At 44.3% G+C, this 19,174-nt stretch overlaps 2 protein-coding genes and 1 long non-coding RNA gene across 3 annotated transcripts; all 3 read left to right on the forward strand.

The window, feature by feature from the left end:
- Positions 1-341: 341 nt before the first annotated feature.
- Positions 342-4,152, forward strand: LOC135262539 (proline-rich transmembrane protein 2-like). The gene is made up of 2 exons (XM_064349554.1): positions 342-589; positions 3,806-4,152. The coding sequence occupies exons 1-2, from the start codon at positions 475-477 to the stop codon at positions 4,150-4,152; spliced, it is 462 nt and encodes a 153-aa protein (XP_064205624.1). The 5' UTR covers positions 342-474.
- c9h5orf15 (chromosome 9 C5orf15 homolog) lies at positions 4,153-7,137 on the forward strand (the record flags this gene model as incomplete). Its single annotated transcript, XM_064349555.1, has 2 exons — positions 4,153-4,785; positions 5,291-7,137. Coding segments are annotated over 2 exons (765 nt in total), but the record flags the coding sequence as incomplete, so codon positions are not given.
- Positions 7,138-7,297: 160 nt separating this feature from the next.
- On the forward strand, positions 7,298-9,601 carry LOC135262679 (uncharacterized). Its single transcript, XR_010332274.1, has 3 exons — positions 7,298-8,196; positions 8,348-8,456; positions 8,675-9,601. It is a non-coding gene; the product is annotated as an uncharacterized LOC135262679 (long non-coding RNA).
- Positions 9,602-19,174: the final 9,573 nt, after the last annotated feature.

A 19,174-nucleotide genomic window follows, 5' to 3' on the forward strand; every position in this document is an offset into this window, starting at 1 on the left:
TAGTAATCAGTGAACCGCTGAACCAAATTCAGCATCTCTTCGTGAGTTTGAGTCTCACTCTGCCCTGATTCTCTTCTCCTTGGACGATCTGTTGCCAAGGTCCTGCTTCTCTGCACATAAGAAAAAAGAAAAATGTAGCTCAGCTAGGTATTTGAATATGGAGAGGCCAAACTTGTTTCTCTGATGGCTTTAAAAAATCTAATGAACTATTGGACTACATTCATATATTTGAAATAACACTTAAGCCATAACACACGCAAAATGTGATATGTTTTTTTTTTTTTTTATTGTTTATTAAACGTTTATATTTTCTAATGAGCTTGAATTAGTCGGAAAATCTTTCTGCAGCGGCCCCTAGAGGCAGGCTCTCCGCGCTTGCGCAGAATGTACAAATTCAAGGACTTCCTGGTTTTTCGATTTGCTTGAACTGCGTTCGTAGGGGGAGGGTCTCTGACACGCAGTGATTCTTTCAAGATGGCGCCATGCAGGAAGATGGGACAGAGCTTGAATAACTACTGTATATTCTCTATATTTACCTTGGCATTACTCTTTTCTCCACGCTGCCAGTCGGCACCGGCAGTAAACGCTGGTATGTAAAACATTTATCGCTCGGAATACTAGCTAGTTTGGATATTTAGGACGAGGTTCTGCTAGCCATCCTAGCTAGTAATAGCAAATATTAACTGGGTTGCTGGTGATCAGTGTTGTCGCCTTTTAGCTAACCTAAATCACAGCCAGTTTACGGACGTGAAGCCAGGTGTCTGCCTTATTTCCGAAACTGTACCATGTTTAACATGACTTAAAACGTAGTTCGACTTAAAACGTAGCTTTTATTTATCACGACACCCAACTGCGACAACTAGCTAAGTTAGCTGTGACGCTGACGTAAAGTCAAACTTCCTTGTTGTTTGCTTCGTTGTTGATATAAGATAGCGAAACTTTCTTGCGTTGGTGTGCTAATTAGAAAACCCGACTGAATTTACCATGGGTGTGACTTAACGCTCGGTTATTATGTAATTAATGTCCAATTATAGCTAAAAGAGAAGAGTTGCTACGGCTAGCTTCAAATTGTTAGATTACTGGCCACCGGACCCGTCTGACACGTAGTGACCTATCTGTCAAACCGGACGGGGAGCGACCATTTCTAATATCAACTGTTTTTAAACATATCACAGTTTAAAAGTGACCTTACTGATCGGCATAACGAAATAAAGAACAATCCAATAAATAAGCAGCTTTTCTACTGATTATAAACATTTTAGGAATATGGCTTCTTTTGTAACTGTCATAGTGATGTAAACTAATATGGGCTGTTTAAAAAAAAAAAAAAACTCAGTGAGTTTTTTATTCCAACCAGGCTCAATAGCATTGTCTTAACAGCATTTCTTTGATTCTGTGAAATTAAAATCACCATATCTATCAGCGTTTACAGTGTAAAGTACTCAGAGGGAATTCTCTCCTAAATCATAAACATAATATACTGGAGTAAAAGTATTCCTGGCAGTATTATCGGTCCTTGATAGTTCTTCCAAGGCTATAATTGTATATATGAAGAAATGACAACAATATGACCAGTATATTCAAGTACATTCTTTTAACAACCACCATATTTATTATTATTTGCTTGCTTGTTTTAACATTCCCGTACTAAAATAAAATGTATGCATCCCACGGTGCCACTAGCCTGCTAGGATTAGCATTTGGGAGGGGAGGGGAGGGGAGGGGAGGGGGGGGGGGACATTCAGGGCACATTCAGGTACAATGGCTTCAGTGTTTGAACAGGCAAGCAGTTATGATCAGCACTAGTGCATGTTACAAGGACCATATTCAGTAATCGGTAGTTTAGGAGAACGTAAGGCTGGGGGGAACATTTTTTTATAGAAAAGGCTGACTTTTTAATGTGTAATTTGTTATATTTACTGCAGTTGCCATTTTCCATATTAAAGAGTTTATGAGATACGTTGCCCTTTCACTAACCCATTTAGCGTGCCAGGGGCCCTGTGGGATTGTTCACATTGCACCCATCCGTCCTGTTTACACGGTTCAGTTGAAGTCCCAATGCGCACCGAACAGCCTTTAGAGACACGTGAAAGGTATTCAGGTTAGAATCCTGGGTGGTGCTCATTGCATTGTACTTTCGAACAAAGCCTCAAACCCGAGTAGCCTCAGTAAGTAACAATATCCGGCTGTATGAATAGGTAGATTGTTGGTGAGACTATTTGCCACGGCCAGTATCCTTGGATAACTGGTGAGAAGATGAGCCGTTCTGTGTTTTGGTGAGGAGGGAGAATGGAAATCGAGCCTTGGTGAGACGTGTCCTTGTTTAATGTCTCCCTGCCCAATATTTGCGCAGCTCAGCGTTAATGTCTGTTGACTTCTTCCCGGCTGCTGGGTGGATCACATGCTTGACATTTGCTGGGCGTGCGGTTGCATTTTGCCGGATGATATCCTGTAGAGATCTGCTGCTGCTGACGACCTCTGTTCTGCTGGTAGTGGCATAGACATATGTACATGTCTACGGGTAGTGGGTCCTTCACCGGTTCTAGAAAGAGGAAGTGCGATGGACAGCGGTGAGACGGGCTAAGCATTTCCGACCAAAAAGAAAAAAACACGCAACCTTTAACACTGATGAAGAAAAACAAGTGAAAATGAACATTCCAGTTTTTCTTGATGAAACAGTGAAGGTCTTTGTTGGTGAAAACCAACCTGAAAAGACCATTCAGTGTTTTTGTTGGCATAAATCTTAAGGAACGAATCGCTGCGTTTGACTGGTCGGGCCTCTAGCTCTGGCGTATAATAATTTGCGGTTTTCTTTACCGGCACGAGCGACGGCCGCTGTTGCGTTGAGCGAAGCCGTTGGGGAGCGGGCCCGCGAGCCGCTCGAGCGGAATCGCGCCATTGGCTTAGCGGACGGGCCGAAGCAGGGCGGTAAATTAAAGGCAATGCCCTCTTTATTACGTTCCTCAGTGGGCTCCTGTGCTGTGTGGACGCTTTGGGGGGGGGCGGGGAATAAAGATTAGACTCTTATGTAGTAAAACAAGGTTCCTGTGTTGCCATGGCTGCAGAGGAAGAAATGCTAAATGTTTTTATTTGGTCTAACAGGGTAGCTGTGTTATTGGGGAATTAGCATGCATTTTGCTGAAAAATTTTATATTAACACAAGATGACTTGTCTTTTTAAGCCTGCGGTTCAATAGCCTGTTGTTCTTCATCCATGACGTGGAGTGCGCCATAATAAGGCATCTGTTCCTCCAAGTCACTTTTCCCGACTGGGCACGCAGAATGTGTGTCCCATTCTAGCATTTAATATAGGATAAATTCAGCAGGCGATTTTGAAAGTAGCAATGATTTTGAAAGTAGCAATTTATTTGGTGGTCAAGTGGATATAGACCTACAATGGAAAATGTCCTTTAATTCTAGTTATTCCTCTTATTGTCACCTTTTTAATGTCATTATTAGAAGGAACACTGAACTAAACAGCAGATGATACACACACTGGTTCCCTTCACAATGACAGTTATTAATACAGATGTGTATCGTTTTAAACGGTGAGAGAGGTGAAATTGTTTCCTCTAAACGGCTGCTGTTAAACGGAGTTGTTAAAATGTGGACTATTTTGATCTGCTTTAAAAGGTATTTGCGCATCTCACAGCTCTTAAAAATGCTTTTAGCATTAATTTCCCCTCTATAATTGCTGATATATTTATTATCTGTGAATAAATAGACAGAAAAGGAAAGGTAACTTCTCAGCAGAATGGGGAGAGGATGTATTTTTCTGCTTTATAATCGTTTTGCTTTACGTTCAGGGGTCTCACCGGAACAATCCTCTCCTGAAATCCCCGGCCCTCCCATGAACGGCTCGCTGCAGACCACGCCCCACGACACCGGGACCACGCCCCACGACACCGGGACCACGCCCCAGGACACCGGGACGCCGGCACAGGCGAACGGCCCCACGGCGGGAAGGACCGAGGACGGGCCCGGGGGAGTGACTGCCCAAAACGATCGCCCCGCAAACGGCACCGCCGCTGCAACCAACGCCGCCGCCGCCGCTGCCACCTCCTCTAAAGCTTCCGCCACCGAAGCTCCACCCGCCATAGCGGACGACACCCGCCCCTACCCCGACCCCACCCCTGACCGCCACCCCCGCTAACACCGCTCCCCAACTGCCGCCCTGCTGACACACCCGCCTCTCCAGCCAAAACTGCCGCCTCCCCTGCTGACACACCCGCCTCTCCAGCCAAAACTGCTGCCTCCCCTGCTGACGCACCCGTCTCTCCCGCCAAAACCGCCACCTCCCGCTGAAGCTGCCGCCTCCCCCGCTGACGCACCCGCCTCCCCCGCGAAAGCGGCCTCCCCCCCAGCCAAGCCCACCGCCGGAGCCAGCTCCCCGGGAGGGGGGCCGCCCCCGCTCCCCCAGTCCTACGAGGACACGTCCCCCACCTCTCCGGGGATCGGGCAGGACCTGTACGAGGATGAAGAGGAAGATGACGATGAAGACCTGGACTACCCGAACGCCCTGGCGGACCCCCGGAGCAAGTCGCCGGAGCAGGACTGGGCCCTGGACCGGGTGGGGAACGACAATGACGACGAAGAAGACTTCATCCAGGCTGACAAAGGCCTAATGGTGCCCCGCCCGGCAGAGGATGCTGGGAAGGTGGGCGGGCGCATGAAGGTCGACACCCTCTACACGGTTCAGGACGAGGACTCGCATTTCTTCTTCCACCTGGTCATCATCGCCTTCCTGGTGGCCATCGTGTACATCACCTACCACAACAAGAGAAAGGTAGGGTAGCCCCGTTAGCCTGCCGGTGAGGAGAGGCGCTATATTAATGATCTGTTCAAGGAAAAAAGGGATTAATTCAGAATAAATCATTCTTAATAACAGTAATTATCATAAGAATAACGACAATAATAATAATTGTTATTACTAATATTTATTTTGAATTACACCCTTTTCCTTTTTTTATTATAAGTGATTATTAATATAGCGCCTTTCACTCTTATCCAGAGCTGTTTAAGTGGCTCTGGATGAAAGTGCCTGGCTGCTGATGTGATGTGATGACTGACACTGAAAGAGGAAATCCTCTGCCTGTGTGGTGGTAATCTCACTCCGTTAGGTAATCACACCCAGGGGGGGTTTGAGGGACAGGGAGGAGTTGTGCAAAATTAATATTTAATCTTTTTTTTTCTAACGGAGCGTCACATTTTTTGTGAAAGCCTGTTAGGTGGGTGAGAGGTGTGTAGGGGAAGGTTTTTGAGTGACCTGTGTCTCTCTCCCCCCCTCCCAGATCTTCCTCCTGGCGCAGAGCCGGCGCTGGAAGGAGGGGCTTTGCTCCCGGAGCGTGGAGTACCACCGGCTGGACCAGAACGTCAGCGACGCCATGCCCTCCCTCAAGATGACCAACGACTACATCTTCTGAGCCTGGGCCGCAGCAAAAAAAAGAAACTTTTCAAATTCTCTGTATAAAAAAAAAAAATGCTTATCAAAAAAAAAAATGTGCGGTTCAATCTCTGCGATCTTAACCCCACATGTGTAGTCCAAGGCCCTGTTTTACAGAGCAGGATTCACTGAGCTCGTCGATTTACTGCACCAAGTAAAACCCAGAACCCTCCCTACCTGGAACATGGACTGAAGTAAAAAGAGCTGTTCTGGGTTTTTTACTTGCCGTAGGTATCCAGCTAACTCTGTAATCCTGCTTTGTGAAACTCCCCCCCCCCCCCACCCCCCCCCACCCCGGACAAACGGTCTGGTTGGAGGTGCGCGGGTGGTGCTGTGGCCCTGCCCTGTGCGATCTGTGGGGTCTCTGTGGTGTCCAATCACAGCCTGGGTTGTACTGTTCTGTTTCCCTCTGGTGTCATGTTCGTTTTCTGAATTTCCTAACAAGCGCATATTAATAATGGATAGTCGTTTGGCCTTCTGTGGGAAAAATTACACCTTACAGCCTTACAATTCTGTTCAGATGTAGGTCACTTTATTGCAGATATTCTTTTATTTTGTGTATGTGTAATGGGGAAATGTTTATAGACGTTTCTTTGCCATATCTTTGTAAATATGTAGTTGAAATCAGTTGAATTGGCCAAGAGGCACAGACACTGGCCTTATCGATCCACTCACTGATAGAGAAGTATGCTCTGCAGTACACTTACTCAGATCGTGAATCAAAGCCTTTGAAAATTCACTGACATCCTTGCATCTCTGAAGCATTACCGGTGTATAGTTGGCATTAAAGGTCGCCGGAGGAGTTGATTTATTTCCTGTTTAATCATGGGGGCGGGATGAATTCCGGCTGTAGGGCTCACATATACATTGTTGCTGTTGGATGTGAACAGACTTACGTGCTCGTCAGTTTCTCCTTGTTTCACGGCAGTTTGCAGTACGCTAGGTGGATCGTGCCGACGTCGGCTGATTTCCGGTCCACGATACCTTGCTCACGGATCCTGTGCAGTAACGGCGATTTGAAGGCTGGCCCTTTTTAAATTTGGTTTTATGGCTTCGATGAAGTCAGAGCATTGCCACTGTGACATTTTTTTTTTGGAGATGGAGACCCTCTTAACAGTTTTGGAGAGACTTGTACTTGTACTCCCAGTCATCCAGTAAAGTTTGCTTGCCACTCCGTATTGAGGTGGGTGGCCAGACTTGCAGACACTGCTCTTCAGCAGTGAGTCTCCTAGCTGGAAGAAGCGACTAAACAGTCGTTTTATTCCGCCCTGTTTCAGTTGGCCCCCGAAGCGTTGTAATGTCATCTCCATGGCAACATTCCTCAGTTCAAAATTGACACTTTCTGGACCTTTTAACAAAAAAGAAAAAAAAGTAGGTTTTTTTTGTTTCTTTAAAAAAAAAAAAAAATCTGGCAGAGCAATTGTAAATACAGATTTGCAGTGTAAAAATACCATGAATATGATGGGTTTTCTCAGTTTAAGTGAATGGTCATACGGTGTGTTCGCATGGGAAGAAGGTCTTGTCATGCATGAATATGTAATATAGTGTAGCTTTCTAAAAATCCATTAGCCTTTGGACGTTCGCCAGTAGAGAAGTGTTCACTCTTTCGACGATAAAGCACAACTGTACATTGGGCCCTTACATGTCTGTCACTCACAAATACTCTTTATTTTTAATAAATGTATGTTAAATATGTTCTGTGTGATGTGTCCTTGTGTCCGTGTCGTGATGCTTTTTCTCTGCCCTAGCTCTCGTCCGAGGAGAATGTGTCACAGACGACAGAACTGCGCGCGTATCTGAAATGGCGATATCTGGATGGCACTGTGTAACAAACCTCACCGCTGGTAAAAAGCTGTTAAAACCATATGAGGCTGCTGAAGTGTCTTGATGGGTGTATATTGGAACTATTATTGGACAGAGAGCCAATCATCAGACAAAGGTCCGTTCAGTAGCACTTGAGAAAGCACCTGCTGTCTCCTTGCTGGCTTCAAAATTAGCTGTGACATCACAGTTTTTTCTGATAGACTAATCGGGGAATTGCAATAATTGCTTTGTGTGGATGATCTTCGTACTCCGCGTAACTAACATGGCCTACCTTTCACACGTTTATAAGGCTAGGTATGTTTTTCAGGTTATGTACCTTTTAGCAAAGGTTCCAGCGTCCGTTACGGTACATTGTACAGTACAGTAACTCCCCTCCCCCAAGAAACCCAGGCTGTCCAGGACTTGTGGTTTCATTTACAATTTAAGCAGGATTCAGGGCGTCAAATTTCAAACGTAAACTCTTAGGTTCCCCTGCGGACATTGATGCCAGTCCTGCTCCTGTAAGCACTGTGCCCCTATGTGGCCCCCTGCCAGCACAAGGGGAGGAGCCGAGCAAAACAACAAACTCTGTTTCATATTCAACACTCAAGCAAACAGGATCCAGGGGAAGATTTTTTCCCACAGAACGGACAGGGCCTCACCACCGTGGTTCGGCCCCATGAGATTGGCAGCCTGGCTAATTTATTTCAGCCCCGTTGCACAGCAGTTAAAGTTCCCAGTTTATGAATCGATAAAGAACCTCCTGTGGGTGAAAATGAGAGTCACAATTTTCGTAACCAAGGACATCTGGAACGGAAACAAAGCCGGTGAATCCCCGAAGGTCCGCCAGCACAGCGGTGGGGTTTTTTGCGGCTTGATGGCGGTTGTGTTGTGGCACAGCATTGTGGGAAGGTTGGCCTGCCAGCACAGTTCTGCAGGTTTGAATCCCATGTGAGTCACTGCTGTTTCACATCATTGAGACAGGCACAGCCCACTATATATACAGCTGTATGAGTAGACGCTAAAAACATATAGCCATATAGGATCATGTGAGTAAGGGTATCTGGCTGCTTAATAAATGACTAATGACTGTAATCTACAGAAAGGGAATGGCCAAGCAGTGCAAAACCATGTGATTTAACAGTACTACAGCCTCTGGACCGGCTGTGGGAGAGTCAAAACTCCACTGAATCTACTGAACACTTCCGAAGGTAATTCATGCACTCATTCAGTTTCAGAACTCACACTGCGGGAGATGGACGGTAGTATCTTTACCTATCCTCATTGTCTTCACGATGCGTTGTTACTTATTAATGACCGTGTATGTATGAATGTAATGTGTGTTTGCGCGCGTGTGTGATATTAGTTTCTTTTTAGCGAAGATAGGTATTATTTTGACTTCGGGAATTGAAACTCTTCTTTTTTTCAGTACAGGTGCAATGTGTCAGGTAACCACTGGAGGGAAGCAAAGATGCATAAACCTGAAAAAAAGCCGAATTCCCCGACTGCAAGAGTCGTCTGGCTCCTGATGTGGTGATATTTTTTTCCCCAAGCACCAGCTAAAGAAACTAAAGTCCCCTTTTCAATTTAACAAACACTGTTGTATCTCTGTGCAGCTGTCTCTGGTAAGCTGGTGTTTTTTTATTTATTTGGTTGTATGACATCAGTAAAGTCTAAAACCCAATCTCACTGTGACAATACAAGACACCTGAGAAATAGAGAGAAGCTCTGATAGCTTTAAGAGTGACTTTTGTTGGACTTTGTTGTTGTAGCTTTGCTGTTACAGGACGTAACACACAATAAATGTATTCTGGGGCTTGAAATCAGACAAACACATCAACAATGTGCGTTCAAGTTGGAGAACATCTGATATGTATATATATATTAAAATGAACCTTTCATCTTAAACTTTGTGATGGCATATCCACGGAGCTGTTGCAGTTCCTCTATCCCTCCTCTTCTCTCGTCTTTTCCTTTCCGTTGAAGGGATAGTTTACTTTCTGAGGTCTTAGAAATGCGTTATTTCTGTTCTAATGCGTATTTTTAACTTGGCACAGTTTTTGTGTGCGACGATGGGCGACTTTTACGACTTTACAGAAGCGTCTAATGACCTGCTGGCGTTACACTGGCTGGTGCAGGCCACTCGGGGGTTTGTGGTCTAAAACGAAGTACACGTGAAGTAACTCCTCAGCGGCTCGTGCTGGGATGCTGTGTTTCCACATTTGGCAGGAGTCGCAGTGACTAAGTAAGGCTTCTGCTGAACCTGCCAATGTTCCACTAGGAACCGCGGCTAAGTCTGCGAGAACGGCATCAGCAACTTGGGAGTTTTATTTATTTATTTATCTATTTATTACCTCACCAGTTTTTTTTTCTTTTGTATTCCCACTATGAAGTATCTTTGTGGCAGTGTTTCTGTTTTTAAAAATGCTATGCACATAAAATCGAACAGCAGTGAACTGAAAGCCAATTCTCCTCGACCGTGACGTCCGTGCATTGGTCCAAGATGCAAGGCGAAACAAATGTGCAACTCAGTGGGCTGGCAGTATGTAGGCCTATATGGGGACCTGAGCAGGTAGTTTCATCATGAACAGTCCTATTCAAAAACTGTAGTGGAAACTGTGGCTGGTCAGGTGTTTCCTTTATTTTTAGTTCGTTATCGCATATTATTCTCTTGCTTAGTGCCATAAGTATTAGCAGTAGGACTAGTAATTGTAGTGGCGTACTTTACATCCATCTTAATGAGGACGACAGAAAGACCATACTTACAAATCGTTCAATACATTAATAAGGCAAAAATGAAAATCTAGTAGAAGTTTATAAACAATTATCATGCCTTCATTTTTCTCATTTGTTTTATGTGTGGTCCATTCCTGTAATTGTTAAGCCATACCATACCATGCTATAGTTTTATAATATATTTGTTTCTGTTACGAGTCCAGTTCTTCTCATCTCCGTAAATGACTTTGAATTGCAAATGTATGAACGGTCGTATACAACGGAAGCTATAATAACTTTAACCTAAAAACAAAGTCGCTGTGTTTGTCAGTGCGTGGCCTGTCTGGCATGACTGGGATGTGGCTATGCTAGGCTAATGGAAATGTGGCATAAACGAGTGATACCTGCTACAAAGCAAACGGGGGAGGCCTCGGGGGGCTTCTTCCGCTTTATCTCGTAGAATGTGTAAAAGCGAAGCACCTCTTTTGTGTTCAGAGGCGACACAAAATTGGGCTTGATAACAAGGATGCGTTGGGTAAACTCATAAACCGCCCTTTAATCTGCAACGCGCTGGGAATTTTAAACGCGTTTCCGGGAAGACGTAGCTACTGTTTCCCCAACCCTGACAAATTCAGCGAGGCCGATAAATGTGACGCTACAAACAAAATCGCGGTGTCAGACAACATCTCTGCCGTATGCCAACGGTTCTACTGCTGCTGGGGCTTGTGCTTCCTCGTTTTGATGTCACATTTACTTCGCATTTTGTACCCTCACGAAGTTGTCCGTCACCCAGAAGTGACTAATGTAGGCTACCTATTGAAAACAGCTTTGATACTTGGCATGGACGGAGACAGGAATGTTATATTATTTAACTGTAAATAACAAAGACAAATCGAGTACTATTGTATATGTAGCCTATTGCTGGTAGTCTTTTTTATGATTGGGTTTTTTGACCACTGGAACGTGTGACTTCTTTTGGTTGAAAGCTCATCTTTTTGTCATAAGTGATAGTGAAGGGCTTGATAATAATAAATCACATTTACCATTAGTAGGCCTACTTTAACTTTCATGCTCATTTGGCAAACCAGTTAGACTCTGCAGTCCGTGGTTCACATTTCGGAGCTTCCGGCGTTACAATACAGTCACTGTACGTGAAGCATGCCACACAGTGGGCCTATTTGGTTTTTAATCCCTCTGACTTTACTTACCGGTTTTAGTGTGCATATTCCGCTTGCATTAAGTGTGTAATATCATGGTCGAGCACATGCAATTATCGCAAATTGCCCGCAGTTTCGCAGAGGTCGCGCCCTTATCGCAGAGGTAGCGCTCCCGTGAAATAACGTCGCGTTCTGCCACTCCGTCAAGCAGCGAAATGACTGAACGTCAATAAGGCCATTTGATAAGAGATGATTTATGGCTATCGGTAGGATCCCAGTGGAATACTGAAATTACCCACAGGGCAATTCGGCGAAAGCACGAAACGGAATAGCATGATTGTTTGCTTCTGGAAACCAGATCAATTTTGTGTCTTGCTGCGCATGTTAATATGAGACTTTGAAACAAATACCAGCCATCAGGAGGTGAATAATTACTCTAATCTCAACAAAAATGTTTTCACCATGCAAAAGCTACGCACATTCACAAAGCATATGCTTCTTTAAATCGGAGGGGAAAAAAACACATTTCTTAAAATCTGTGTAGCAATTAGCGATATCAAAATAAGGCAAGCAATGCCAAGTACACATTTGCCAATTTTTTTTTCTCAGATGAAAAACAAACACTTTTGCCAAACAGTGTTATTCATGGTTTCTTGATTCATTCAATGACTTGGTCCTGTGTAAAGTTGTATATTCTGTGTGTTCAAAATACTGTGTGTTCACATGTTCAGCAGGTTTACATGTGTTCAGAGTTTAAGTGTGTTCAGTAGGTTTACATGTGTTCAGCAGGTTTACGTGTGTTCAGTAGGTTTACATGTGTTTAGCAGGTTTACATGTGTTCAGAGTTTACGTGTGTTCAGCAGGTTTACAGTTTAATTGGGGTTCAGGGGGTTTATGTGTCAGAGTTCATGTTCAGAAGTTTACATGTGTTCAGGTAAGTGTTCAAGTTTCATGTTAGAAGTTACGTGTTCAGAAAGTTTACATGTGTTCAGAGGGTTTACATGTGTTCAGAGAGTTTGCATGTGTTCAGAGAGTTTACATGTGTTCAGAAAGTTTACATGTGTTCAGAGGGTTTACATGTGTTCAGAGAGTTTGCATGTGTTCAGAAAGTTTACATGTGTTCAGAGAGTTTACATGTGTTCAGAGAGTTTACATGTGTTCAGAGAGTTTGCATGTGTTCAGAGGGTTTACGTGTGTTCAGAGAGTTTGCATGTGTTCAGAGGGTTTAGGTGTGTTCAGGCGTGGGAGCTGTATGTTTGTGAGGAGAGAGAGAGTCTGTGGCTGTTTTTTCTATTAATGTGGGAAACCTACCTTCGGACAAAAAAAAGAAATATTGTGAGAGCATTATTTATTCTTTTTTTGGAAGAGTGGGGGTGTCGGGGGGTGGGGGTGGGGGGACTGTGCAGCTCAGTCATCCTTAATGTAGGGCGGAGGGTTGGGCTGTTTAGCTGCAAACTGGAATTGGCCCCCGGTGTTTAAACCCGAGCCCTAATGAGACGATTGGGAGGCTCCGGGCGTGCAAATGGCCTCCTCCTTCGCCATGAACGCCACATCTGCATATTCATGAGGCTCCGCTCCTCTTCACACAAAACTGGCACTTCAGTGAAAACGGTCTCTTGGCGTCCTTGTCATTTTTTTAAACATTCATTCTTTCTTACGGACTAAAGCGCCTCCCTTCTCACTGAACTGAGTCATGCTGCGCCTTGGCATGGATGTTAGGAAAACAACCCCCCCCCAAAAAAAAAACCAAAACAAACAAACAAACATGCGTCTGCACTTACGCTGGGTCAGCTGACCTGAGGCTGAAAACGGGCCAATGGGAGGGCTCCCCAGGCAAGCCTTGCCGAGCGGGAGAAGGATTGTTGTAAACAAGAGAGGAAAATCAAGGGTTTTCCCATCTGCTTGATCCCACCTACCCAGTTACATTAATCCGTTGAGTCAAATGGGTTTGGGCTTTGAGTTAAATGGAACTCTGCTTGTTTTTATATCTATTTTAATGTAATAGCTGTACCACTTAGGGTCACCCTCCAATCAATCCCACACACACACGCATACACACACACACACACTCACACGCACACATGCTCGCACACACACACACACAAACGCATACATACACATACACACACTCACACACACACAAACAAACAAACACTCACACACACTCTCTCGCTCTCTCTCTCTCACCATTTCCAGTACCTTTTTCCTTCCTTTGTTGTAAAACAACATCTCTATAGTGCTTTTTTCTCCTTTTGCTGTCAACCCCTTTGTTGATATCATACATCATCTGCTTCCCACATCCTTCCTCTCTTCCGATTGGCTGTTTAGCCATACTCACTTTGCTGCTCCACGCCGTATTTTATTTGTCAGTTTAGATTCGGCATCGTGGCTGTGATCTCATTACTTACCCCATTAGGGCTCGATTCTGGGCTGTCACCAGAATTTCACTCCCTACTTTCCTCCTTTTAATGTGGTTGTCAGTTGCTTCTCTCTCGCCTGCTTAAATCTTTTTTCTTTGCCAATGATATCGGTGCCACCATCTTAAAGCATGCTGAATCCATTTCCTTCCCTCTCTCTCTCTGTTTCTCTCTCTGTCTTCTTTTTATCCCTTTGTTTTTGTGTCAGGTTGATCGAATCTTCGCTCAACTTTGTTTCATTCTCACTCAACTTTCATCAGTCTAACTTATGGTTGAAAACACTGGTACGTGATCAATATTAATCTGTTCCAAGCTATTTCTTGTTGTGCTTTATTGAGGTCTTGAGTGTCTTGTTATTGCTGTAATGTCAATGTGTTTCTTGCCACTGTTCTGTTCCCTGACTACTGGTGTATGACGTGGTGCCTAAAAACATTTGTTCTATTATTTATTTGCGTGTTCTGGATCAATGCGCCAAAACTGCAACAGATGTAATTTCTCTGCTTGAGATCGAAAGGTCCTGCCTATATTCTCAAGTACTACAGCCCCTGTGTTTGAGTTCTCTCTCTGTCTTTGCAACTGAAGTTCTCAAAGTGGAGATTCTAGAGAATGAATATGCAGACAGTTACCTGAAATCGGGCAACACCTGCTTTCTCCTCTATTCACCTCACCATCTTCATCCCTGTTCCTAAAGACCCCAAATCACTGCTTCCTTCGGAGTTTCCTTCTCGTGAATCAGTTTTTTCTTCCAGTCATAGACTGTAGTTTGTACAAAGAGAGTTTTTTTTGCTGGAGTTAGCAGAAAGCAGGGTTAGCAGAGTTGAATGTGCAAACAGTTTGTCTTTCAGGTTTATGATGACTGCCCAACTGCCAAACAGCACAGCATAGCACAGTGCAGTACAGCATTGAATAGCTAGCCCAGCACAGCATAGCCAGCACAGAATAGCGTAGCTAGCACAGCACAGAATAGTGTTGCTAGCACAGCATAACCAGCACAGAATAGCATAGCTAGCATAGCATAGCTAGCGCACCACAAAATAGCATAGCTAGCATAGCATAGCTAGCACAGCACAGAATAGCATAGCATAGCTAGCGCAGCACAGAATAGCATAGCTAGCACAGTCTAGCACACCAAAGCACTGCTAGGACACCACAGCACCACAGCAGATCATCCAGAGATACAGTTAAAATTGAATTTAATTTCATGCATTAGTCATCACAGGGGTCCTGACCGTGTGCTCCAGCAGCTTGTACACAGAGTATATTCCTAATGTTGTTCATTAACTACAAGCAGAGTGTTGTTGATAGTTTATGCACATTGCTTGTACACACAGTATATTCCTAACATTGTTCATTAAGTACAAGCAGAGTGTTGCTGATTGTTTATACGCTGTTGATGACACTTGTCTTCTCTGCCAGAGTCATTCTCCATTATGCCTGGTTTCAGTCTGTGAACACGTTTTCCTTATTTTCCTTTATTTTTTGTGCTCCAGTGTTTTTTCGGATTAAAGTACTGTTCGGTCCAGTTAATGCTGCAGAATTGGAATAATGGAGAACGGTGCGGGACTGTGAATGAAGGGTCACCCGCTGTACCCCGAAACGCTTTAATGGAAAAAAAGTAATAAAATGCAAATCGAGAGTTTCTGCCGCTCCTTGACTGATCGCGTGCCTTTTCAACACACACAAAAGCGTATGTAGTAAGCCCCTGCCTCATTATGTATTTATTTTTATGAATCGGTATTTCTGAATTGTGCTGCCAGGTTGGTGACCTTTCAAGAGCCTGCTTTCAGTGGCTCTCTCTGAGCGAGCGAACGTTCACCCATGCCAGGGCGAACACAAAGAGCCACAGTGTTCGGCACAGGGCGACTTCCAAACCCTGAGGTATGCTGAGCTCTTTTTTGGTTTTTTTTGTGTATGATTTTTTCAAAAAATTTCAGGTGGATTTGTGCCTGGCGCCCTGTTTCTCAGCAGAAAATCGGTTTGCCTCGCATGAGGCACGCCCAGGTGGCTCGCAGTCACACTCCCCCCCTGTGAAATTATTGCATTTTTCATAATGTTCTGTCACAGATTTGCCGTTGCCATAATTATTTAATGAAAGCAATTGAGAGTAATTTCCTTTTTTCAAAAATCCCATTCTGTGAACTGACCGATTGTATAATTAGAGGTCCAGCTAGGATTAAATCAAGTGAGATGTTACTTGGGAAAGAAATGTATTTGTGCATTTGAGTAGGTAGGACTTTAATGAGGTAATGAGTTTATCACATAACATGAGCAATTACTTTTTAATATTAATCATTAATTAATATTGCTATCAACCCATAAGTAGACATTTTTGTGATAACCAAAATGAAAGCCGACAAATATTTTTGAGAGAGGGCACCCTTTAAATGCATGAAAAACAGAAAACATAATTGCGATAAAGCATGCATTAAACAGAATTGGGGGGGGGGGTGAGAGCCATGTAGCAATGGTGCGATATCAGATGTTATCACAGAGACAAATTGCACCAGCCAGATTAAAGCAAAGACCTTGAGTGCTCGTACTCAAGACTCTGCTCTTCCTCATTCAGTAGCCTTCACGGTTTATTGGTCTCTGATGGCACAGGGAAGGGGCTGTTCCTGTTCCACCGGAAAAGTGCTTTTGGGTACAAGGCTGGAGCATCAGGAGCCCGCAGGAGACGGAGTCCGGACCCAGACTGAACATTAAAGGCCATCGATTTGATTGTGTTCCATCGCTGATAAAGGTTCACGGAGAGAGACCCCAGGAGAACGGAATCACCCCCCAACCCCACACCCCTGCCTTTCATCTGCGTAAAGAAGAACTGCAAGCCTTTCATGGTCCTTTTGCATTGCTTAAAATAATGAGTCTATTCATGGTGTACTCTAACTCTGGGGATCGAGGAAATTGGTTTCTGAAAGAGGTCCGGTAGCTGATGGGTCTGTTGATTACACTCCACCAAGAAAGCAGCACTGAAAAGAAAAGTAATGATAAAAAAAACGCACGAAAACTAAACAACACAAATTGTATTTAAGCCAACTTTTGTTTCAACTCACGACGTTTATTTGTGCAATACTAATATGCCAAATTACTGTGTTCAAGAACTGCAATTAATTTTTTTTTTGCTACCTCTGAAATGGCCTTTAATGAATACATGAATAAACATTTACTTCAGAATGTTTGCTCATATAAACACTTATTTCGGAGCAGCCTTGTAAAGCCCTTTCACCCTCTAGCTCTGCTTTGCAGATGAAAATTACTTTGCAAAATTAACACTGAGAGAGGATAGGATTAAACATTTATCCTAAACAACAGCACACACTTCTGTCACGGTACACACGATACACAGTTTCTGGCTTTGTATGATCTATAGTTGTCATTTTGTCAGCAAAACTATGGTTTGTATGTTCTTATGTTATGAACACATCACAGTAGTATTCATAATGGTTTTATTTATTTTTTTTACTAAAGTGAATTTGTACCAGTTGTACCAGTCTACTCAAAATTAAAATGTTAATTATTTGTATTTTTTGCATTTTAATTTAATCTTAATTTTACCAGGAAGACCCTGTTGAAATCCCGATCTCTTTTTCTAGGGTTCACCAGACATAAAACACAAGTTAATAAAACAATTGGCAGAAACAAAGATCAAAAATATCTGTCAAATATTGATCAAATGAAAACATAATATAATGACACCTGCAAAGCAACCACCTCCATTTCCAAGCACTTTACATTCCCACCCGCTGATAAAGACTCAGTTCTAACATCATAGCAATGATTTGGGCACGAACACATAATTATTTTCTTAAATATTGTTTTTATTAGCGAAGACCGGCAGTTCTCATGTCGCTCAACCTGATTGGTTGAAGCGGGACTCCAGCTGTTTTAAATTACAGCATGTTGAGTGGCAGCCAGGCACTCTGACTCGTTGCCTCTGTCAGTCAAATCAATAACGTGACAGGAACAGGATGTAAAAGCGGAGGGTAAAAGCAAACGCAGCCTCCGTCCTTTAACATTTCTGCCCTTTATTAGAGACCTCGCTTTTGCTACCGGCCTTGACCATCGATGATAATGCGCGCGACGCTTTCTGGTTTACTGCGTTCGCCGTTAAAAAAGCCGGAGTGAAACGCGCGCGTGCATCTAACTGCAGCCTTCCGCGCGCACTCAAATGGAACGGTTAAAATGAAAATCTTTAATCACTCGAAAAAAGGCTTCGGTTCAACATCTCGTTGGAAAAGCAATACCGGTAATTCTTCTAATACCTTCGCGCTGCGTTAAAATGGCTGTTTCCTTTGTGGTTCCCTGTGTCTTGCGCCTGGCTCTGCCGTTTTGCTAGCGGGAGGCTGTGTTTCACAGCCCAGAAAAGGGAAATGGAATGCGTGCCCTCGCGGGGCGATGTGAGTCCTCCCTCAGCCGTTCTCTGCTTTTATGGGCCCCGTGTCTTATTTGCAGTAACTGTCGCCCTTTTGGCATAGAGCATCATAAAATCGGACAGGCATGCCTCTGCATAGCTGTGACCTTTGGTGACCTTTCCTCCCCCCCACACCCCCGCTCCCACACAACACAACACACATGCGCACACACGTACGCGCGAACAAACACACACACACTCCATGCACACTCACACACACACACACACACACTCCATGCACACTCACACACACACACACACACACACTCCATGCACACTCACACTCACACACACACACTCCATGCACACTCACACACACACACACACACACACACACACACACACACTCTCATGTTCATTTTCACGTTATCAAACACCAACGGCAGTGGAGACCGGTGCCTTTCGAGTTCCTCTTCACAGCACTTGGGTCTGCAGGCCAGCTGATGAAATATGTTATTAGGGGAAGTGCTAATGGAATCCGTGCAGGAGGAGAGACCCCCCCCCTCCCCTCACCGCCCCCCCCTCTGCCACCTACCTGAATGTCTCCTTTTGTTGTCCTGCACCCCCCCCTTAGACAGAAAGTGCTCCTTTTCCTCCGGCGGCTTTGTTGCAGATGCTCAGGCAGGGCGGCAGGAACAGGTGTTGCCCGTGGAGACTTGCGTCCGCGTGCGCTCCGGGTGCCACGGAGGAGAAACCACGGCAGCAGCGGCGGAACAAACGAATAAAACACCACGATCCTGCAGAGATACGCGCGGAGAGAAACGTGCGATATGAGATGTGTGAGAGAATAAATGTAAATAAAAAAACGAGCCCTGGACCTTTTTCTAACCCTGTGGGGGAAAACGCGGTCAGAGACCTGCTTAATCTCTAATCAATACTTTTTCTTATTAGTTACAACCTGCCTTCGTATATCATGTTACACTCACAGGTATGGGAAAGCTGTGCTCTGCGTAAACAGTGAGGCAAGCCTGTTTATTTGTTTGATGTCGTGTCGCTCCAAATTCATGCTCACACGGGCGAGAGCGTGCTCACGCACGCACATACGCACACGCAAAAGCCTGAAGTCTAAATGAAAATGGACACGCAACTAATCATTATTCTGCAATTGCACAGTGATACGGAATACAATGCAGCTTGTTTTACGAAACCTTAAACAAAGACTAAGGTATACATTTTATTTAAAGTTACTCAGTCACATCTGTATCTTACAATGTAGAACAGAAACATGTCAT

Source organism: Anguilla rostrata, chromosome 9 (assembly GCF_018555375.3).
Source record: "Anguilla rostrata isolate EN2019 chromosome 9, ASM1855537v3, whole genome shotgun sequence".
Taxonomy (NCBI): domain Eukaryota; kingdom Metazoa; phylum Chordata; class Actinopteri; order Anguilliformes; family Anguillidae; genus Anguilla; species Anguilla rostrata.

What these genes read in the sequence shown, in the direction of transcription:
- LOC135262539 (XM_064349554.1), top strand. Translation starts at nt 475, where the DNA reads ATGGCGCCATGCAGGAAGATGGGACAGAGCTTGAATAACTACTGTATA. An exon ending in GGCACCGGCAGTAAACGCTG is followed by an intron (nt 590 to 3,805) that starts GTATGTAAAACA and finishes CTTTACGTTCAG; the next exon opens with GGGTCTCACCGGAACAATCC.